General features: G+C 46.1%; 1 protein-coding gene across 1 annotated transcript in view; it reads left to right on the plus strand.

Annotated features, from left to right (window-relative positions):
• The window catches only part of macrod2 (mono-ADP ribosylhydrolase 2), a 1,280,596-nt gene extending 1,272,177 nt beyond the window's left edge, over positions 1–8,419 (plus strand). Inside the window, exons 16-17 of the mRNA XM_038806992.1 lie at positions 4,125–4,178; positions 5,998–8,419. Of these exons, the coding sequence (XP_038662920.1) occupies positions 4,125–4,178; positions 5,998–6,011 (68 nt within the window). The 3' untranslated portion in view covers positions 6,012–8,419. The remainder of the gene's footprint in view (positions 1–4,124; positions 4,179–5,997) is intronic.
• Positions 8,420–23,230: the final 14,811 nt, after the last annotated feature.

Genomic DNA, 23,230 nt, shown 5'->3' on the forward strand with positions numbered 1-23,230 from the left:
CCCCCTGGCAAACCCCCGTTGGCAGTGTACCCTCCCCAACCCCCATCAGGTACTCTTTCCCTGGTGGGACTCTTTCCCCCCCCCCCCCCCCCCCCCCCCCCCCCACAACTCGTACTAGCTTTGCCACTAGTGTGGTGGCCCTCCTCCTGGGGTTGGCCTAACCCCCTCATTCGCCTGCTGCTTTTCTTCCCCCTATGTCTCCTCCTCATCCTCTCCTGCGTTCTATTATCTTCTTTCTATGCACTGGTTCCCAGGTTCAGAACGAGGCAGTACAGTCCCACACAAATTGTCCTTTAACATTTTCCGCATCTCAGGTGTCCGCCGCATCATCCTCTCCGTTGCTGCTTACCCTGCCCGATCCTTTGGATGAACTCGTCCTCCGGGGTCATGAATTGATGCCATGGTGTGTAACCCAAAGCCTGGCTAGGTAAGCATCCCAAACCTCACTTCGACCCTGTGTAGGGCCTCCTTCGCTTTATTGAACTCCCTGTCCACACATGACTGTGTGGCAAGATTACATGGAATAGATTTAATATAATTTACACTGCAGAAGAAGGCCGCTCGGCCCATCGAGTCTGCACCATCTCTTGGAAATAGCACCCTACCCAAGCCCACACCTCCACCCTATCCGCATAACCCAGTAACCCCAATTTTGGACACTAAGGGCAATTTAGCATGGCCAATCCACCTAACCTGGGGCAGCACGGTAGCATTGTGGATAGCACAATCGCTTCACATCTCCAGGGTCCTAGGTTCGATTCCGGCTTGGGTCACTGTCTGTGCGGAGTCTGCCATCCTCCCCGTGTGTGCGTGGGTTTCCTCCGGGTGCTCCGGTTTCCTCCCACAGTCCAAAGATGTGCAGGTTAGGTGGATTGGCCATGATAAATTGCCCTTAGTGTCCAAAATTGCCCTTAGTGTTGGGTGGGGTTCCTGGGTTATGGGGATAGGGTGGAGGTGTTAACCTTGGGTAGGGTGCTCTTTCCAGGAACCGGTGCAGACTCGATGGGCCGAATGGCCCCCTTCTGCACTGCAAATTCTATGTAAAAAACCTGCACATCTTTGGACTGTGGGAGGAAACCGGAGCACCCGGAGGAAACCCACGCACACACAGGGAGAACATACAGACTCCACACAGACAGTGATCCAAGCCGGGTATTGAACCTGGGACCCTGGAGCTGTGAAGCAATTGTGCTAACCACTATGCTATCGGGCTGCCCCTCAATCTATAAGTTTGCGGATGATACGACTGTGGTGGGCCGCATCTCAAACAACGACGAATCTGACTACAGGAGGGAGATAAATCACTTGGCTGCATGGTGTACCGAAATTAACCTCTCTGTAAATGTCGGAAAGACCAAGGAACTGATCATCGACTTCAGGAAGCGCAGCACGACACACACTCCCGTCTGCATCAATGGCTCCGAAGTGGAGATGGTCGATAGCTTAAGTTCCTGGGGGTCACCATCACCAACAGTCTGTCCTGGTCTACTCATGTTGATGCAACAGTCAAGAAAGCCCAACAACGTCTCTACTTCCTATAAGATAATTAAATTTGACATGTCTGTATTAACTCTCACAAACTTCGCCAGACGTGCGATAGAGAGCATCCTATCCGGCTGCATCACAGCCTGGTATGGCAACTGCTCAGTCCAAGATCTCAAGTAATTGTAATGTGGTGAACTCAGCCCAATGCTTCACACAAGCTTGCCACCCCCATATTGATTCTATATACACCTCGCTGCCTTAGGAAGGCAGACAGCATTATCAGAGACTCCTCCCACTCAGACATTGCCTTCTTCCAGACCCTTCCATCAGGCAGAAGGTACAGAAGTCTGAAGACTCGCACATTCAGACATAGGAACAGTTTCTTCCCCACAGCTACTAGACTCCTCCATTACTCCCCCTCGGACTGATCTGATTCCTGTAAGAACACAATTCACAATGCCCTATGCTGCTCTTGCTCATGTATTTGCTTTGGTTGGCCCCTTGTTCCGCTCTGTAACCAATCACTGTTGCTGCTGTACTATTTGTCAATGTTCTCTGTTGATTATTCTTTTTGTCTACTCTGTACATACTGTGTGCATTCCCTCGGTCGCAGAAAAATACTTTTCACTGTACTTCGGTACATGTGACAATAAATAAAATCAAAATCGAACTCTGCCCGGCACTTTGTCAGGCCTGCCCCAATGTATTGATATATCCTTATCCTGTGTGCTTCCCAGTTGCAGATCTTTTTTTGCCTGGCACAGCACGGGATTCCCTCTCAGTCTTGGTACCAATGTAATTTAGCGATAATCACCCTCGGCTGCTTCCCAGCCTTGGGATTTGGCTAGAGAAACCTATGGGCCCTGTTGATCTCTGGTAGGTTGGGGAAGCTGTCCCTTCCCATCAGGTTTCCCAGCATCCGGGCGACGTCGTCTATAGGATCCCTACCCTTGGTTCATAGAACAGTACAGCACAGAACAGGCCCTTCGGCCCTCGATGTTGTGCCGAGCAATGATCACCCTACTCAAACCCACGTATCCACCCTATACCCGTAACCCAACAACACCCCCCTTAACCTTACTTATTAGGACACTATGGGCAATTTAGCATAGCCAATCCACCTAACCCGCACATCTTTGGACTGTGGGAGGTAACCGGAGCACCCGGAGGAAACCCACGCACACACAGGGAGGACATGCAGACTCCGCACAGACAGTGACCCAAGCCGGAATCGAACCTAGGACCCTGGAGCTGTGAAGCATTTATGCTAACCACCATGCTACCGTGCTGCCTCCCTCTGGCAGGCCCACTATCCTGAGATTTTTGCACCGCTCCAGGTTCTTCTGATCCTCAATCTTTCCTTTCAAGTTCCCCTGGGTTGCCACCAACCTCGTTATTTCCGCCCCCAGAGCGATGGTCCGGTTGCTCTGGTCCATCGAGGATTTTTCCAGGTCCTTGATCGCGTTTCCCTGGGCCTCCAGTCTCTTTTCCACCTTGTTGAGGGCCACCTGCATGCCGGCCAACGCTTCTGTGACCGCCAACTTGACCATTGCTTTAACCGCGATCTTGATCTCATCTTTCAGCTCCTTTAGTTCCCTCATGAGGAACTTTTTCCATCCACCTTCTGGCGAGGGGGAGCTCGTTTTGTGGCTAGCTGGTCTCTCTCTCTCAGCTGTCACCGAGGACCCTCCCCCTCGTGGTTCCACCAATCACTCCTCTTGTCCACTGCTCTTGCTTTTGTTCTCTTTACAGCCTCTGGAGACACTGCTACCTGACATCCCTTCTTGTCTGTATGTTGTGGAGGGTAAGGGGATGTTTTTGTCCGATTTTTACAGGCTAAATTTGGTCAAAAGTGCCTATTTCCTAGTTCTTTGGAGGAGAGCCACCATTTGTGCATCTACTCAGCACATCACCGGCACCGGAACTAGATCATATTTTTTTAAACCACGGTCATGATGTTTTATGGTCATCATTACTGAGACCAGTTTTCAATTGCATTTATTAATTGAACTTAAATTCCACCACCTGCCATGGTGGGATTTGAACACACGTCCTCAGAGCATTAACCTTGAACTCTGGATTACTAGCCCAGGAACATTATCACCGCACCACCATCTCCCCTTTGCATCAGAAAGCTATAAAATGCACAGTAGAAAGATGAGGTACTGTTTTTCGAACCTCCGTTGACCTTCGCTGGAACAGTCCAGCAGATCCAGGACAGAGAGGGCAGATGAAGAATGGAAGTGACAAGTGACTAGAAGCTCAGGATCATGTAGACTGAATGGAGGTATTCAGCAAAGTGATAAACTAATCTGTTTAGTTTTCCCAAGGTAGAGGAGACTGCATGATGAGCAGCAAATCGAGTATACCCATGTGAAAAAAAGTGCAAATAAATTGTCTCACTTGGAAGGAATGTTTGTAACCCTGGACATTGAGTTTGGGGGAGTGGGGATCTCCAGGGTTTTCATGGGAAGGGGAGGTGGGAGTGATAGAAGAGTGAACCAGGTGGGTGTTGTAGAGGGAATGGAGTCTTTGGAATACTGCAAGGTGTGAGAAAAGTATGTTTTGCTTTCTGTTCACACACCTGACAAAGTTCTTAACAAGCCCAATGTGACTCGTTCTTATCCAATGTTTTGCAGGAGAAGATAAGGAAAATAATGACCGCATACCCTATATTGATGAATGTGAAGATGGTAGGACAAATTCTTGTCTCGCAATAATAAGTAGTATAAATAAGAAAACTGAAACATTTCAAAAACAAAATGATGGAATAAAGAAAACGGAAAATTGTAGATTAATCAAGGTCCCAATTTTCCAGAGTTTATATTCGTTTTAAGGAGCACTTGTTTAACCAAACAAATTTCAAGTTAAAGGGTGGAATTTCCCCCCAAAATGGTAAAGTGCGAGGTTCTGACTGAAAACCCAGAGAAGCGGGCAGGTTTTCCATTCAGATTTTTCCCATTTTATTTAGAAGGGGCCAAAAACCCTGGTTCCACAGAGATGCGTGCATGGTTTTTAAAGGGTGCGCTAATCTCAAATCCTGGTTAAAGACCTCTCCTTCTCCATCATTGCTGGCACGGACCCCTCATTCCCAATCACTGGCATCGGGTCTTCAGGTCATCGGCGTTCCCTCCCCCCATCTCCAGTTTTTGGGGTATTGGCGCTTCCCCCCCACATGAAACGAAGCCCCCCTATGGGGTCACCTGCAGGTCCATCCCTCTTCAGGTCCTGCCCCCTGGCAGTGCCAGTTAGCAGTGTCAGGGGACAATACCAGGGCATCCTCCTGCCATGTCCTGGGCCCACTCGGCCTGGTCATCACTTTTGGTCTCCATTTTCTGAGACCAGTAATGATTCCTGCCGGCGTTACATTACTCCAGTGGGTGGGGACATTTGACATTCCAGGAAGATTTGGCGTTTAAGTCACTATTGAATATTAATATGTATTTAAATTAATGGTAACCAGTTCCACGCCCCTGCTTGGCGTGAACCTGGTTCTGCCTCCTGCGGGAGAGGGGGGAGCGGCGGGGCCTGCTGGGAAGATCCCATTCTGATATCTCCCATCACAAATGCTGTTATGGCCCTCTCACAAGAGTTTTAATCATAACGGAATTTGCACCTGCACCTAACCGGGGGGGGGGGGGGGGGGGGGGGGCTGGGAAATACCACTCTCACAACGACTTAATTGTTTTTTAATTCAGCTTCTACATACAATAGAACATTCTGTCAACAAGGAAAGAACATTTACAATATTATTCCTTTAGGAATTTGCACTATTGTGCCTTTTTGATCAGCTGATCCTCCTGTTTGTCACCTAGATTTACTATGTATTGTCTAAGACTGAACTCAAACCAGGACAGCTCCATTTGTGGCCATTCTTAATGTGTGATCCCGGACCTTAGTCGTTCACCCATGAGAACTCTCACATCTGAGGCTGTGTCTGCCCTTACTGTGCATCTTATATTCAGCAGAAGTGAATTAATGTCGAATCCTAGTAGGAATCCTAATTAATTGTTCTTCTCGATGATTTCTCGTGAGGCCATTTCTACCAGCGTTGAGTTCAGCTAAATAACACAGGTCAGGAAACAGGTCTGGGCCCTTAACCTGGATGTGTGGGTCAGCAGTCCATCATATGGTGCAATTTTCTGTTCATTATGTATTCATTGGGTGTTCAGTTGTATTCAGCTGGTGAGCCTTAACCTCGGATTTACCTGTGCTGATAGATATTGGAGCAGGTTGAAACTGTGGTTGCTGGCTTTTAGAGGTGCACGATACGTAATGTGTGCATCTGTGAATAAAAGGTTTTTAGTGCAGAAAGACTAGTTACATTCTTCACTGTCAGGCTATCTAAATTGTAACATTACCAACTGAGCTATTAGGTTGCTTTGATAATGTACACTTGAAGTAAGACAAAGTTAAAGGTTTAAAGGTGATGAAAATGCTCTTTTTTGTGGAATATTCCCTTCCTTCTCCTGGCAACATCTTTGGTGAAATTTATTTTTCTGTTCTTCACAGAAGCTGGCCAGTGAGGAAGGACTGCGCCTGACTGCGACAAGACACATCAATGTCTGTGAAGGCACACCGTAACCCTTTTAGACCTCCGGAAGGTGTATGGTACAATTTTGTGCTTGAGTTTAGGTAGCCACCTTGTTCAGTTTTGTGTATTAAAATTCTGAGTTGTATTATGTTTAGTAACTGTAATTTTGAAGGAATATTTTGGCTTAACAATGTGCTTCTACATAATATTTTCACTGCCTGTCACTTGTTCTATTGATCAATAGAGCTTGGATCTAGTATCATATCAGCTTCACACCAGATGAAAGAACTGGTTGTATCCACTACCATTACACTAGGTATATCACACTTCCGATTCTGATTACTTGCTTGAAAGTTCGCCCTGAAGCAGCTAGTGTGCAATATTGATACGTGATGACTTTGCCTAACTTTTCCGTCTAAATTCACATTGCTCATCAAGCTGTTTGGCTGTCAGCACTAATTTGATGGTCAGATATTCGGAATCTCTTTTTTTGAGATAGTGGATGAATTAAAACTTGAGTCCCGAGTTCTTTTTTTCTCCCACCCACCCCCACCCCACCTTTGTCAATCCCTCGATAAATAGGATCATTTCTCAGCATAAAAAGAAAGCAAAGAAAAAAAAGATTGACTAGGTCTTTGGTAAGCTTGCAAATGGCTTTGCAAATCCCAGGACAGATTTTACCACGAAACTGCCAAATAAAGGACAAACCTGTTGATGGAGTGGCCGCAAGTGGCTGACCTTCTCGCCTCTATGTTTTTCTTTGGGAATCCTTTTGCTTTTTTCAATATTCCTACACACAGGTTGGCTACATGTTTGCCACCTTTGATGGATTCCTCTCATGCCAGTCTCTCATTTTTAGTAAGTTCAGCTGTATGAGGTCCTGCATTGTGAAATTCCCACCCTAAACGTCCCCACCCCTCTCTCCTCCTTCAAGACGTTTCTTAAAACCTATTGCTTTGACCAACCGTTTTAGTCTCCTTGTTGTAATGTCTCCTTATGTTGTCTCAGTGTCAAACTTTGACTGAGTTCTGCTCCTGTGGAAGTGCCTGGTGAAGTTTTACTGCGCTATCGGTGCTATCTAAATGCAAGTTGCTGTTGTCAACTCCTTACATACACACATCACTGAACCATGAGCTCAGATTAAAAATGAATGAAGCCCTGGAGATGTAGATTGGGTAAATTAGCTTCCAAATAAGAAAAATCAATTTCTCTATCTATGGGGGCATCTTCCATTTGTCTTTTGGATACTGACCAACCTTGCTATGTACTCACAGAGGTTTCTGCAGTTTTTCAGATTTTAAATATTGGGGGATTAACTTTTAACACAACTGATGCTGTTTATTTTAGATTCTCACAGGTGAAGCTACAGTAGAATCAGAATACAAACCCATGAGACTGCCCTGATGATTACATTGGGGATTGTACAGTGTTATTCCCACATTCCCGTAAATCCCATCACAGAGACAGCCCCTAATGCATTGTTCTGGGAAATGAAATTCAGCCCAAAACATTTTGGTGACTTTATTTTCCCCGAGGTAGATTTTGATTTATCGGCTCTTCAGGGAGTTTAAACAGCAAAGTCAAAAATGGTGGTGTGGTGGATTGGCAACATTTAATAAATGAAAGTGTTAAGTATTAATAGTGGCTACCAATAGTTCTAACTAATTAGTCATAGTTGATTTGACCAAGACTATGATTCGCTATTTGCCACCAGCTATTAGTTTACAACTGAGTGGTTATTTGCAGATTGTTAATGAATATCTGATAGCCCTAAAGCTGGTGGATAATATGTTTCTGTTAAGCTTGGGATAATTCAGCACTGATGCAGAGCTGTTCGTTCCTATCAATTGGGAACTCCAGCTTAATGACTAAAGTAGTTGTCTAGATTCTGATTTCTCTAAGCAAGCCCTCATTGCCATACACCATAGCTCATTTGACAGGATGGACTTCTCTCACTCTCTCTGCCAATATAGAGTTGCACGTTGAGGCAAGAGAAATTTGATAGGGGTGTCCTAACCCTCCCCCTTTTTGTCTTACATGGAGAAACGTTTTAGTCATCTTCTGCTCCTCTCTCACATTGTTTTTTAAAACTATTCTGGCACCTCTTTCTTATAACGTGCATGTGACATTGCACAAAAACTTTGGTTACCCCACCTCCCTCAACATTTTACATATTAGTAATACAGGCTTTTTACAAAAAACATATGATTCGCATTTCTAAGAAATGAATTTTATTGACACTGGTGCAGATGTATTTATCTAATATTCCTGCACCACTTTGGAAATAAATTGACTGTGCAGGAGATTTTTGTGTAATGAAGCAAGTAAATTAGTTGTGAAGCTGATCATCAATATTTGCTATTGGAATAGATGGATATTAAATAGGTTTCCTGAAATGCACTACATTGGCATATTTCTTCTCCACCAAATTACAGCTGGTACATTGGGGGCTATTGAAACTCAATGGAGTCATATCGAAGTATGTATTAATGTGCGCCCATTAACAGTGTCAACATGAAGCGCTAAAGCAGCATATTTCCGTTTCGCATGGCCTTAATTACATCTGAAATCATAGAATAGTCACAGCCCATTATGTCTATTGCTTTTCTCCGACAGAAACTCAGCTGGTCCCACTCCTCTGTATCTGCCTCTTCCCTGTAGACCTGCAACTCTTCTGTCCCCAGACTACCACCATACACCCTTTTCAATTGAGTTCCCCTTTTAGCATACTCACAGATAGTCCATGTGGAGTTTTTCCTGCAGCTGCCGTACTTGGTCACGACCTTTTCCCCTTCTGCCACAGCGTGTCAACTCCCTGGGCAGCAGCAGGCACATGGTGATCTGAATCTCTGGGAGCTGATCAGTGCCACATTTAATAGCCAGGTGAGAAGCCTCACCCATGATGCACACAAAATAATACAATGTTTTTTTACAAAAGAGGTGCATTATATCAGGACAAGGTAATTTCTAAATGAAGCAAGACCAAGGTCCAACTAGTTCACCTTACATCATCCTGGGGCTCGTATGTAGTCAGGTTGTTGACAGTGAGCCATCACTCCACTTTAAGTTCAAGCTAGTTCTCTTGAAATAGATTTCATAGAATTTCCAGTGCAGAACAAGGCCGTTCAGCCCTTGAAAAGAGCACCCTACCTCAGCCCACATTTCCCCCTATCCCCGTAACCCAACAACACCACCTGACCTTTTTGGACACTAAGGGCAATTTAGCATGACCAATCCACTTAACCTGCACATCTTTGGAATGTGGAAGGAAACCGGAGCACCCGGATGAAACCCACGCAGATACGGGGAGAAGTGTAAACTCCACACAGACAGTGAACCAAGCTGCGAATCGAACCTGGGACCCTGGAGCTGTGAAACAACTGTGCTAACCACTGTGCTACCCTGCCCCCTAAATAAGTAGCAATCATATCAACAAAATACAATGGACTGATTGGCCTCCTTCTCTGCAGTCTGCTTCTATATCATCTCTCAATTTCCACTTTTTCAGTGAGAACATGCCCAATTTATAATAAAATCATAGAATCCCTACAGTGCACAAGGAGGTCATTCAGACCATCGAGTCTGCACCAACCCTTCAAAATAGCACACTACCTAGGCCCATGCCCCCGCCCTATCCCTATAACCCCAGCTTTTGGACATGAAGGGACAATTTAGCGTGGCCAATACACCTAACCTGCACATCTTTGGACTGTGGGTAGAAACCGGAGCACCCGGAAGAAACCCACACAGACATGGGGGGACAGTGCAAACTCCACACAGCCACCTGAGGTCAGAATCGAACCTGGGTCCCGAGCACTGTGAGGCAGCAGTGCTAACCATGCCGCTTTTTTGTAGTTCGATGCCTCCACCTTTTCAGTTACTCTCTGCTGCATCCCTTCAATAGCCGCAGTATCCTTTTAATAAGAACTATATAAAGTATATCAAGTGCTGGGAGCCTGTCTCAGAAACGTCCTTCAGCATTTAAAATGTATTTTTGACAGTGCAATAATTTTACTGATAGTTTGTAATTTTGTTCTTATTTGACAAGGAGATCGTTGAGCGGAATAGGTGCAGCTTTCCCCTGTATCGGTCATTGGCTCATCCTCAATTTCCAGCTCGGGTGGGGAGGGGGGGGAACTGGGTATTCCTGGCAGCTAATGTTGGTCGCCTTCGTAATCGGAAGGGGCTTGAGCTCACTGCTATTAGATTTAGTCCTTTTGTTCAAGAATATTCTGCTGAGGACAAGAGAAGGCAATCCACTTTGTAGCACTATGGAGTGAGGCAGTACTGAGGGTTGGCCATTCAGCCCATCGTGTATGTGCCGGCCTTATGGTTGAGCTATGCAATTCTGAGAAACCTGTAGCTGTCGTCGCAAGTCTATGGAACAACATCCGACAGAATTCACCCCCTTGTTTCAGAGACGGCAGCTCCTGGTGTGATGGGATTGGTGGCAATTGCAGGGTGCTGTGAGGTGTGACGCACAGACTTTGGGTAGGTCTTGCCTTTAAATTGGCAGGGTAAAATAGATGTTAGTGAATCAGCAGCCAGCTTTACATCTCTTTTGATTATTATTTTTATTGGAAATAAAACTCGGTCGGGGGGAGGGGTGTGGAGAAGAGATGTGAATCAGGCTGACTACTCACTATCAGCCGTTCTACAGTATCGCTCAAAGTCTCCCCCATTGAGTCATCATCTGGTCTGATATGAAGACTTGTTTCCAAATCTACAGTTCAAAGCTCCAAATTTTGTCTGGCTTAAAACAAAAATGTTCAGAATACTGGTTTAATGCATCTTGTACAACTACACTTTGCAGTGCATGTTTGCTTTGCTTCAAACTACGTTTAGATAGATGTCTTACTTTCCATAGACCTTTCTGGAACACAATAGTTTTTTTTTCCTTGGATGCTTTAAAGATTTGCCTTACCTGATGGTATGTAATAGTAACTGGCAATTGTGCTTGTAAACTTGAGACGTGTGGATCCAATTGGAAACTATCTTGCTGATCTACTGCCTTGTTGTCAACCTGTTTAATAGCCAGCATTACATAATCAAGAAAAGGATTTTTCTTCTCACTCTCTCTTTGTGCCATGAATTTGGTTTGTCATCAATAGAAAATGATAACCTTCACATTATGTCTGTGAAATAAAATGAACGATAATAGCATTTTGAAAAGCATGCCTCTTCAGTTATTCGTAAAGGTCATTTTTACGATGCCATTGCTATTTGTGGATTGGATTTTATTCCTTTATCGGCTCATTCAGTCTAATATATTATTTCAACATTTTGCTTTTGGCTCTGTTACTGATATATGCACTTTGGTGAATCAACAAAAGTTTAGATTATCACTTGAAGTAGACTTTGGGACCTCGTTAAATGAACCAATTAACATTGAATAGCGTTGTTGGCTTCGCCAGGCTAAGCGGTGGGAAGCTCGTAGCAGTTCCTGCTCGCTACTACACTGAGGGCGCGATTGTCTGGAAAAAAAATTTTTTAGGAAATATTTTTTTGAAGCATTTGTAATTTTTACAGTTCCCTGTCCTTATCTAACATTGCCATGCCTCCTATTTTCTGCCCCCCCCCCCCCCCCCCCCCCAACCCCATTACTGCTGACGTTCAATTTTCTTTGAAGAAGTCGATGAACGGCTGCCATCTCTGGGCGAACCCCTGAGTTGATCCTCTTCAGGCGAACTTGACTTTTTCCAGACTGCGAAACCCTGCCATATCGCTGACCCACACACCTGACTTCAGGGGCTCCGAGTTCCTCCATCCCAGCAAAATCCGTCTCTGGGCCACCAGGGAGGAGAAGGCCAGGACATCGGCCTCCCTCCCCCCGTTGGCCCCCGGATGATCCGATACCCCAAATATTGCCAGTTCTGGACTCGGGGTTACCCTCCCTTCCAGGACTTTTGACATAACGTCTGCAAATCCTTGCCAGAATCCCCTCAACTTCGGACATGCCCAGAACATATGCACATGGTTAGCCGGACTACCCCCAGACCGCCCACATCTGTCCACCACCTCGTCAAAGAACCTCCTCATCCGGGCTACCGTCATGTGGGCCCTGTGGACCACTTTGAACTGGATCAGGCTAAGTCTGGCACAGGACAAAAATGAATTGACTGTCTTCAAGGCTTTTTCCCACTTTTCCATTTCCAGCTCTCTTTCCAGCTCCTCTTCCCACTTCCGCTTCACCTGCCTGATCAGTGCCTCCCACTCCATAAATGCCTTGCATATCTCCAAAATCCTCCCCTCTCCAACCCAATTTTTGAAATCACCTTATCCTGTAGTCCCCTCAGGAGGAGGTGAAGGAAGCTTGGAACCTGCCTCCGGACCTGAAGATATCGAAACCCATTCCCGCCCAGTAGCTCAAACTCCTCCTCCAGTGCCTTCAAGGTCGGAAAGCCTTCCTGGATAAATACATCCCCAAATCTCTCGTTCCTGCCTGCTGCCACCTCCTGACGCCCCCATTCAGCCTCCCCGGGACAAACCGGTGATTGTTACAGATCGGAGACCACACTGACGCCCCCACCAATCCAATGTGCTGCCTCCATTGCCCCCACACCCTCAGGGCTGCCACCACCACAGGGCTGGTAGAGTACCGAGCCAGCGAGAACTGTAGGGGTGCCGTTAGTAAAGCCTCCATACTTGTACCCTTGCAGGATGCTGCTTCCACTTGCTCCCAGGCCGACCCCTCCCCCACTACCCACTTCCTGACCATCGATATGTTGACCTCCCAGTAATAATTAATAAAGCTCGGGAGGCCAGGCCCCTTTCTCCGGGACCCCGCTCCAGGAATACCCTCTTTACTCTTGGGATTATCCCCGCCCACACAAAATCTGTAATTGCCACTTTTATTTTTCTAAAAAAAGCCTTTGGGACAAAAATCGGAAAGCATTGAATAAAAAGCAGTCCTGGGAGGGCTGTCATCTTCACCGTCCGGACCCTTCCCACTATCGTCAGCGGGAGCATGTCCCATCTGTGGAAGTCCCTTTTCATTTGGTCAAGCGCTTGGCCCAGATTTAACTTGTGGAGCTGCCCCCGCTCTTCAGCCACTTGAATCCCGAAATATCTAAAACTCACCGCCACCAGTTTAAAAGGTAGCTCCTTCAGTCTCCTTTCCTGACCTTCCTGGATCACAAACATCTCACTCCTTCGCATATTCAGCTTGTAGCCTCAAAATCGCCCAAATTGAAAATGAAATTAAATGAAAATTGTTTATTGTCACAAATAGGCTTCAAATGAAGTTACTGTGAAAAGCCCCTAGTCGCCACATTCCAGCGCCTGTTCGGGGAGGCTGGTACAGAAATTGAACCGTGCCTCTGGCCTGCCTTGGTCTGCTTTAAAAGCCAGCTATTTAGCCCAGTGTGCTAAACCAGCTCCCAGCACCTCCATGATTTTGGTCATCCTCCCCACCGGATCTGTAACAACAAGCAGCAAGTCATTCGCATAGAAAGAAACCCTGTGCTCCACCCCCCTTACCCCTCACTATTCCCCGCCACGCACTCGATGTTCTAAGGGCCATTGCTAAAGGCTCTTTGATGCTCCTTCAGGAGCTCCTCATTCGGAGTCTCCACATATCTCCTATCCACATGTAAGATTTCTCCTACTAGCCTCTCCAGCTCTGCCCGTTCAGCCCTTTCCCTATGGGCCCGAATCAAAATATATTCCCCTCTGATGACCGCTTTCAATGTCTCCCACACCACCCCAGTCGCGGTTTATCCCGTGTGGTGGTGTTTATGTATGCCCGAATGACCTTCCCCACTCGCTCACATATCTTGTCGTCTGCTAACAGCCCTGCATCTAGCCTCCGCCGTGGGTGCTGAGAGTTTCTCATGTTCACCTGTAGGTCTAGCCAATGTGGCGCATGGTCCGATACTACGATTGCCGAATACTCTGTGTCCACCACCCCGGTTAACAACGTTTTGTCCAATATTTAAAAATCGATTCTGGAGTACACCTTGTGCACATGAGAGTAGAATGAATATTCCTTGCTCCTTGGCTTCTCAAATCTCCACGGATCAACACCCCCAATGTGCTCCATGAACCCCCGCAGCTCTTTCGCCATTGCTGATACTTTCCCTGACCTAGAACTCGAGCGGCCCAACCTATGATCCAAGACCGTGTTAAAATCGCCCCCCATAATCAACCCGTGCAAGTCGAGGTCCGGGATGTTTCGCCGCATCTTCCTAACAAATGCGACGTCATCCCAGTTTGGGGCATATATATTCACCAGCACCACTACCATTTCCTCCAGTTTCCCGCTCAGCATAATAAATCTGCCTCCCGGGTGGTCTCCATTTTCCCCACCTCAAACGCCACCATTTTGTTAATCAGGATGGCCAACCCCCTTGTTTTAAAGTCCAATCCTGAATGGAACACCTGTCCGACCCATCCCTTTTTCAGTCTAAATTGATCCCCCAGCTTCAAGTGTCTTTCCTATAATATGACCATGTCCGCCTTTAACTGTCTCAAGTGTGCGAACACATGGGCTCTCTTGACCGGCCCATTCAGGCCACGAACATTCCATGTAACCAGTCTGGTCAGGGGGGCTCTTGCCCCCCTCCCCTGTCAATCAGCCATGACCTTTCCTAGGCCAGCCCTTAGCCCATGGCTAGCACCTCCCCAGATCCGCCCCTGGGCAGCAACCGCCATCTAGTCTCCATCTCCAGCCTCCTGGAAGTCCCCTAATCATCAGCAGTCCCCCCCCCCCTCCCTCGTCACTTTTCAGCTCACCCCCCACTTCGCTTCCATGAGCCAGCCTTACCAGCTAGCCTAGCAGATCGCACCCCTGATGCCTAAAAGTTTACCAGCTTTTGGATCTTTATCCCCCAACTCTTAACTTAAGTTTTCAAAGCAATAGCACCAAGCACAGAAAGCAAATACACCGTCCACTTAAGGTCTAGGCTCAATGGCCCACCCCATCCCCTTTACAACATCTTATCAATCCCGTCACCTTCAAACAGAGCCCCAAACAATGGAAGTGTAAACAAACAGGATAAATGGAGAGACAGAAAAAATTATGCATGCAAAAACTCAAACAGATGTCTTTCCTTCCTAGTACATCTCAATTTGAGAACTTTTCTTCACCCCCCCTCCATACCATACCCCGCCTTTTTTCCCTTTTTTTACAAATACAAAATAAAGGAAGAAGCTGTACCTTTGTACATATACTGAAAGGTCAAAGTTAGATAACTCAAAGAAATCATTCTCTTCCCGGTCATCGCAACTTAAGTTACAGTGCACCACAGAGCTTTTTCATTTAAATTGCTGCCGACCAGTTTTTTTAAAAGTCCTTATGGGTCCCCCAGGTTGTTGTCTTTCATAAAATCCACCACTTCTTCCAGCGAGCCAAAATATAGTTTCCGTTCCTCATAGGTTACCCAAAGATGGGCCGGGTGGAGCAGTCTAAATTTTATTCCCTTCGCATACAGGGCTGCTTTAACTTTATTAAAACTCGCCCTCTTAGCAAGTTCTGCTCCCAAGTCTTGGTAAACCCGGATCTCGGCTTCTTCCCATACGAACCATTTTGTCACCCTAGCACATCTCATGATGTGTTCCTTGTCCAGGAATCGGTGAAGCCTCACCACCAACGCCCTTGGGTACTCACGACCCTGGGGCTTGCGCAAACGCGCCCTGTGAGCCCAGTCCACCTCCAACGGCCTGTCGAATGCCTCTGCCCGCATCATTTTCTCGAATATCTTCACAACATACGCACCAGCATCTGATCCTTCCTTTCCCTCTGGCAGACCGATGATGCGAATGTTCTGCCTGCGGGAACGATTCTCCAGGTCTTCCACCTTTTCCAGCAGCCACTTTTGCCGATCCTGTAAAATGCCAGTTTGCTGTGCAATCCCAGTGGACTGCTCCTCTTGCTCCGTCGGCTGTTCATGTAGCTTTTGGATCGACTGTCTCTGGGCCGTCACTTCACTTCTATCCGGTCGACGGCCTCCTTAATCGAGGCTACCACCTTGGTCAGGTCCTCGGCACATTCCTTACTGTGCCGGGCGAACTTCTCATCCAGGTATGTAACCAACTGATCCATCGACCATTGAGCCGGCGGGGCCGGATCTCGCTTCTCTGCCATTGTAGCCATCAAGCTCACATCCTCACTTCCAACCAGTTTTTGATTCTTTCTTTTGCAATTACTTTTTGAGCGTAGTTCCATAGGATAGGGATCGCCTTCTCCTCCTCTCACTGTTATCCACTTATGTTAGAAAACATTTCCGTGAAAATCCAGCTAAAAAGCCGTCAAAAAACCACCAAGAGCGGGAGCTGCTAAATGTGCGACTGTTCACAGCATAGTCGCGACCGGAAATCGTCCGGAAAATTTCTAAGTGCCATTTGGTAGCGGTGGGGAACTCACCGGCAGAACCGGCAGAAGCTCACCGAGATACCTGCTAGAAATGAACTTAGAAATGTGTCTGTTAAATTCTGTCCAAGGTTTACATCACAGAACCCTTTCAGAAATTAAGCAGAAAGCAATGTTTGCATCTTAAAGAAGCATTGAGTGCTGGGAGGCATAATTCTAAATTCTTGCATGTTACTTTGAGCAAGTCCTATTTTGTATGAAAACAATGTTGCATACTATAATCAAATTACATGTTTTATCGTGGCTTGGACCCTTTCTCCAAATCCATTTCTAATTTAAATGCTAGTATGAACCTAATGGGTGGAATGATTCCCTGCTATAAAATTCTATTTACACATAACCTATTGCGATTTTCTCAATGTTTAATTCCATTGAAAATTTTCTCGGGTAAAGATTTGAATCAAAACGTGAAGATGTTAATTTACAAGTCTGTGCTGTATAATGCATTTCAAATCGATACCATCTCACATTTCATAATCTCAAATCAAATGAAAAACTGAAGTGAGTGATTGGACAGCCGTTATCACCGAAACATTGCGTGTCTTTAAACAATGATATTAAACATAATCCCGTGTGCTTTGTAAAAATTGAGTCAATTAGGTTTACGTCACAGCAAATACTTGTTGAATAGCAATTATTTTTATTTAATCTTTGGTCATGTGTATTTTTGACATTAAGTGTAAGTATTTTGTTTGCATCAGCATAAAATTTAAAATATGTCAGCTATTCCGGAGCTAATTTACTAACTCCTTTCTCTGTTAGGATAGCACGGTAGCACAAGTGGATAGCACTGTGGCTTCACAGCACCAGGGTCCCAGATTCGATTCCCCGCTGGGTCACTGTCTGTGCGGAGTCTGCATATCCTCCCCGTGTCTGCGTGGGTTTCCTCCGGGTGCTCCGGTTTCCTCCCACAGTCCAAAGACGTGCAGCTTAGGGGATTGGCCATGATAAAAAAGGTGACCAAAAATGGTTAGGAGGGGTTATTGGGTTACGGGGATAGGGTGGAAGTGAGGGTTTAAATGGGTCGGTGCAGACTCAATGAGCCAAATGGCCTCCTTCTGCATTGTATATTCTATGTTCTATAGGTGAACACACCGCCCATTTTCTCTTATTTCAGAGCTGTGTGCTGCATTGACTTTTTCCTCTTTCAAGGTGAGCTGCTGTAGCTTGTGACACAGGTGACAACTGAGGAAGTTCATAATGGTAATGCAAAATAGATTTGCACCTGTGCCTGTTCTGGGACCAGATCGCACGACTGCTGCTACAGCTCTTTGCTACACAGGAGGAATTTTATGGGACCATTAAATGGAGAGTTACTGCTGACTTGTGACTTCTAGGTGGTGGAGAGACTACTGTGGAGTCTGGAGGAGAGCCACTCTTTGCCAGCCTCTACGCGCTCTAATAGCCACTCTATTTTCTATGGTGGATTCAGCAGTAGCAATACCTCAAGCAGAGAGGTAGTTAGGCTCTCTCTTGTTGGATACGTTCATTACCTGGCACTTGCATGACACAAAAACAACTTGTCAATCCCAGTCTGGATATTATCCAGGTCTTTATGTAGGCTGGTGTGCAGCCCTTCAGATTAAAGGAGTTGTGAAAGAAACTCAACGGAATAGAAGTAGTGAAGAAGCCATTCCCAATCTTTAAATGGAAAGATGGTCATTGGGAAAAAGGAAGCAAAGCCTCGATATCAGTGCATCATCATAGGTCAAAGCTATAGATGGGAGATCATTCAGTCAGGAGCATCGCTGAAAGATTCCGAAATTATATCATGTTAATATTTTTAGGTTTTGCCTCACCCAAAATGTCCGACGTTCTCACAAGCCGAATCAAACACAATATGATGTGCAAACCTGAAAAGATCCATTTGTATGTTTTATGCTATAATAAACTTTTCAAGCTATTGCAGCTTTTGTCATATTGTCAGATTATCATACAACTTGCAAGCATCTGCATCACACATTTTATGTGTTAATGTAGAGTTCACCTTGGTTTGTTAATTGATCTTTCATATGTCACTGCAGTGTCAATCACATGATCAGCATGAACTTGATCAGATTCTGCACTTCCAGAGAAGGCGACCATGGGCGGCACAGTGGTTAGCACTGCTGCCCACAGCTCTACAGACTCTGGTTCAATTCCGCCTCAGGTAATTGTGTGGAGTTTGCACTTTCTCCCTGTGTCTGTGTGGGTTTCCTCCGGATGCTCCAATTTCCTCCAACACTCCAAAGATGGTCAGGTTAGGTGGATTGGCCATGCTAAATTACCCCTTAGTGTCCAAAAGGCTAGGTGGGGTTGCTGGGTTATGGGGATAGGGTGGAAGCATGGGCTTAAACTTAAGTAGGTTCTTCTTTCCAAGGGTCGGTACAGACTTGATGGGCCGAATGGCCTCCTGCTGCACTGTAAAATTCTATGATTCTATGACCATAAAGTTCATTGTACTCAGAACTTCTCCATTATCTCTTTATAACTCAATATCCACTTCCCTTTTTCTTTTCAACACATTACACCTTTCTTTGTGGTGTCAGTTGTGGTTCCATTGGTAGCATGCTCTCCCTTGAAACAGAAGATTCCAGCTTCAAGTCTCTTTAATAGGTTTGAGCACGACAATCTAAGCCGCTGCCCCAGTGCGGTACTGTGGGAGTGCTGCACTGTTGGAGATGCTGTCTTTCAGAACAGATACTAAACTGAGGCCCTGTCTACCCTCTCACGCAGACATAAAAGAACCTTTGGCATTATTATTTTGAAGAAGAGGAGAGGTGAGTTCTCCCCAATGCCCTGGCCAAAATTTATCCTTCAATCAACATCACAAGAACAGATTATCTGAGTCATTATCACGTTGGTGTTTTTGGGAGCTTCCTGTGTGCAAATTGGCTTATACATTTCCTACATTACAACAGTGACTACAATACTTAACTGGCTTCAAAATGCTTCGATCCATCTTGTGCTCCTGAAAGGCACTATGGAAATTTAAACCTTAGCTTCCCTCTCTCTCACAATGTGATTTTTGCACTGTTAACTTTTTCTGCCTCCTGTCAGTGATCTCTTCCCGTTCCCACTGCTCCCATTTCCACACCCAGCACCCAACACCACTAAGCAGAAGAGAACACGGGGAATGCAGCACAATATGAAATACACCAGAAGCTCAAGGAAAGATAAAAGAGACAAAACAAAGCCAGCGCTAAGTGAGAAACGATACAGAGAAATCCGCACAAAATCACATTTTTTTAACAAAAAGCAATTTTCACTTGAGAGTACTATTTGAAAAGAGTAAAACCGTGGAGTATACACTAGACAAGGAATACATGTTTAAGTTTACATTCAATATTGATCATACTTCAAACTGGAGTGTATGAAATGGAAAGATCATCTCCCAGGAATCAGGCTTTCTGAAGGGATTTAACAAAAGCACGTATGAACTCGCAGAAGGATTTAAGCAATTGTTTTTTGTGAGCAGTTATGTTTTCTTGAGATCATGAATGGAGGTAATCTTTAGCTTTTGCAATTAATTTGTTAACGTAAACGAAGGAGTCCCGAATAAGCTATTCAGAATTATGGGCGTGCATGTTTGTCTGATCCGGTTTGTAAATTGTGCAAAGCTGTGCTCTCTTTCATTTCAGCACTCTGACAGTAAAATGCAGTGTCTCTCGATTCACTGCTTTGTGCAGAGCAGGGATTTGATATGATCTCTAAGCTTCTTAACGTAATTGGATTCCGGGGCAGGAAGACTGCAAAAGGAAAGTTGCTTAGATTCGTGAGCAGTTCTGATGACAGCTGCTATTATTCTTATAGTGGTTCAACCAAGCAGTGGTGGGAATAATAATCTCACAAATGTTGCGATTATGTGTGTAACCACCTTCACTTGGTTACTTCCTGCAGGACATGAAGTTACAAATTACATGGTCATCACTGAGGGAGTACACGTTCAAACCATTCTTTCCATTAAGTGCTTGGTTTAATTATTTAATGTGAGGTGCTCTTATAGGTTCTTTTATACAATCCTTAAATTATCTTTGTTTTCTTTTTTTAAATGTACTTCACGCCTCATTTTAAATAACGTTTGGATAGTTTATTTGTTTTCAGCTGTGCAGGATTTGAATTTTATGCACAAATACAATTGTAAATGGGTTTTTTTTTTAAAAATATGCATCGATGGGATCTCAGCGTCGCTGGCAAGGCTGGCATTTATCGCCCAATTCTGATTATCTTTGAGAAGGTGGTGGTGAGCCGCCTACAGTCCATCTGGAGTAGGAACCCATAGTATTGTTATGGAGGGAGTTTCTGGATTTTAACTCCGAATCTATGGAGGAACGGCAATATATTTCCAAGTCAGGGTGGTGAGTGACTTGGAGGGAAACGTGAGGTAGTGGCGTTCCCAAGCATCTGCTGCTCTTGTCCTTCTAGGTGGCAGAGATCATAGATTCAGAAGGTGCTGTGGAAGCAGCCTTGGCAAATTGCTGCAGTGCATCTTGTATGGCACACACTGCTGCCACTGTGCTCCAGTGGTGTTGAAGGTGGTGCACGACATCCCAATCAAGCGGGCTGCTTTGCCCTAGATAGTGTCAACTTTATTCAATTTTGTTAGAGCTGTACCCATCCAGGCAAATGGAGAATGATGGAGTAGCTGAAGATGGTGGGCTTGGGACACTATCCTGAAACTCCTCAGCAATGCCCTGGAACTGAGAGAATTGATTTGAAGCAACTACAACCACCTTCCTTTGTGATCGTTCTGACTCCAGCCGGTGGAAAGATTTCCCTCTAATTCTCATTGACTTTGTTTTTTTTAAATGTATTTGTTACAAACATATTCAAAAGTACACAAGTATGAATCAAAAATATTATCAACACCCGTACAGTTCACAGTTTTTCCCCTTTTTGTCCCCCTCCCCGCCCTCCTCCTCCTTCCTTCCACCCCACCACCACGAGCAATTCCTCAAACATTATCATAAAGAGTCCCCACCGTGCCTCAAAGCCCTCCGCTGGTCCTCTCAACTTGAACATTGATCTTTTCTAGCTGGAGGAAATCATACAGGTCCCCAAACTCCACACAGACAGTGTCCCAGGGCCAGGATCGCTGTCCCCGGTGGAGTTGCCAATTGCCAATCCAACAATATCCTTCGCCGGCCATCCTCCCCCTCCATCAGCTCCGACATTTCCGATACCCCAAAAAGTGCCACCATTGGGTCCGACCCAACCTCGCCCCCAAAATCTTTGATAGCGTCCCGGATACCCCCTCCCAATATATCGCCAACTTCTCACAGCCCCAGAACATATGCGCATGATTTGCTGGTCCTCGCCCACACTTCTTACACTCATCTGCCACCCCCTCGCCTGATTCATATGCGCCCAATGCACCACCTTATATTGAATCAAACGTATCCTCGCCCATGAGAATGTCGAATTTACCCTATGCATCGCCTCACTCCACACTCCCCATCCTATCTCCCAACACCCCCCAGCTCCTCCTCACATTTAGTCTTGATCCTCACCACCTGCACTTCCCCTTGCTCCCCCAGCCAACCATATATATTACCAATCCTGTCCTCCACCTCCACGTCCAGGAGCAGCAACCACTCCAATAAGGTATATTCTGGCAGCTGGGGAAACCCTCTCCATTCCTTCCGCGCAAAGTCCCTCACTTGCATATACCTTTTTAAAATTTTTATGAATTTAAGAATACCCACTTATTTTTTTCCAATTCGGGGCAATTTAACGTGGCCAATCCACCTACCCTGCACATCTTTGGGTTATGGGGGTGTAACCCACGCAGTCACGGGGAGAATGTGCAAACTCCACACAGACACTGTCCCAGGGCCAGGATCAAACCTGGGTCCCCAAAGACGTAGGCAGCAGTGCTAACCAGTGCACCATCATTGCTGCCCTCACTTGCATATACCTGCATTCACTTCCCTTCTCCAGCTCCACTCTCTCCTGCAGCTCTTCCAGCCCTGCAAACCTCTACTCCAGATCCCTTGCCCGCACCTGCTCCACCTCCCTCCACTTCCTGTCCATGCCATCCGTCTCCCCCGGCTTAAACCCATGTTTGCCACAGCACCGACACCCCCTCCATCCTGAAGCATCTCCTCAACTGGTTCCAAACCTTAATCGTAGACTGCACCACCGGCTCACTGTGTACCTCCCCGGCGCCAGAGGAAGTGACACCGTCACCATGGCCCTCAGGCTGGACTCTCTACAGGACCCCTCCTCCATCCTAACCCATTGTAACCCCTCTCCATTTCACCTTCTCCGCATTCGCCTCCCAGTAGTAATTCAACAGATTCGGTAACGCCAATCCCCCTTTCTGTGTCTGCCTCTGCAACAGGGCCCTCTTTGCCCGAGGTACCTTATCCACCTATGTAAACTCTGAAATTGCTGTGTCCCGTTTGTGGAAAAAGGCCTTCAGGGTGAAGACTGGAAGGGTCTGGAATACAAACAGGAACCATGACAGAACATTAATTTTAATCACCTGGACCCTCTCCGCCAATGTCAGGTGTAACATATCCCATCTCCTAACATCCCCCGAACCTCCTCCACCAACTTTGTCAGGTTCCATTTGTGCACCCCCATCACCCGGACTCCCAGATACCTGGTCCCTAGCAACCCTAAGTGGCAACGCCCCCAGATTGGTTCCTTACCTCAATTCACCAGAAACACCTCACTCTTTCCGACATTCAACTTGTAACCCAAGAAGGCCCCCAAACCTCTCCAGTATGTCCATAATTCTCTCCATACTCTTCAGTAGGTCTGATACGAACAGCAGCAGGTCATCTGTATAAAGCGACACCCGGTGTTCCCTACTCCCCCTCACAATCCTCTGCCACTCTACTGACCCCCGAAGGGCC

The sequence above is a fragment of the Scyliorhinus canicula genome, chromosome 1 (genome assembly GCF_902713615.1).
Source record: "Scyliorhinus canicula chromosome 1, sScyCan1.1, whole genome shotgun sequence".
NCBI classification, from domain to species: domain Eukaryota; kingdom Metazoa; phylum Chordata; class Chondrichthyes; order Carcharhiniformes; family Scyliorhinidae; genus Scyliorhinus; species Scyliorhinus canicula.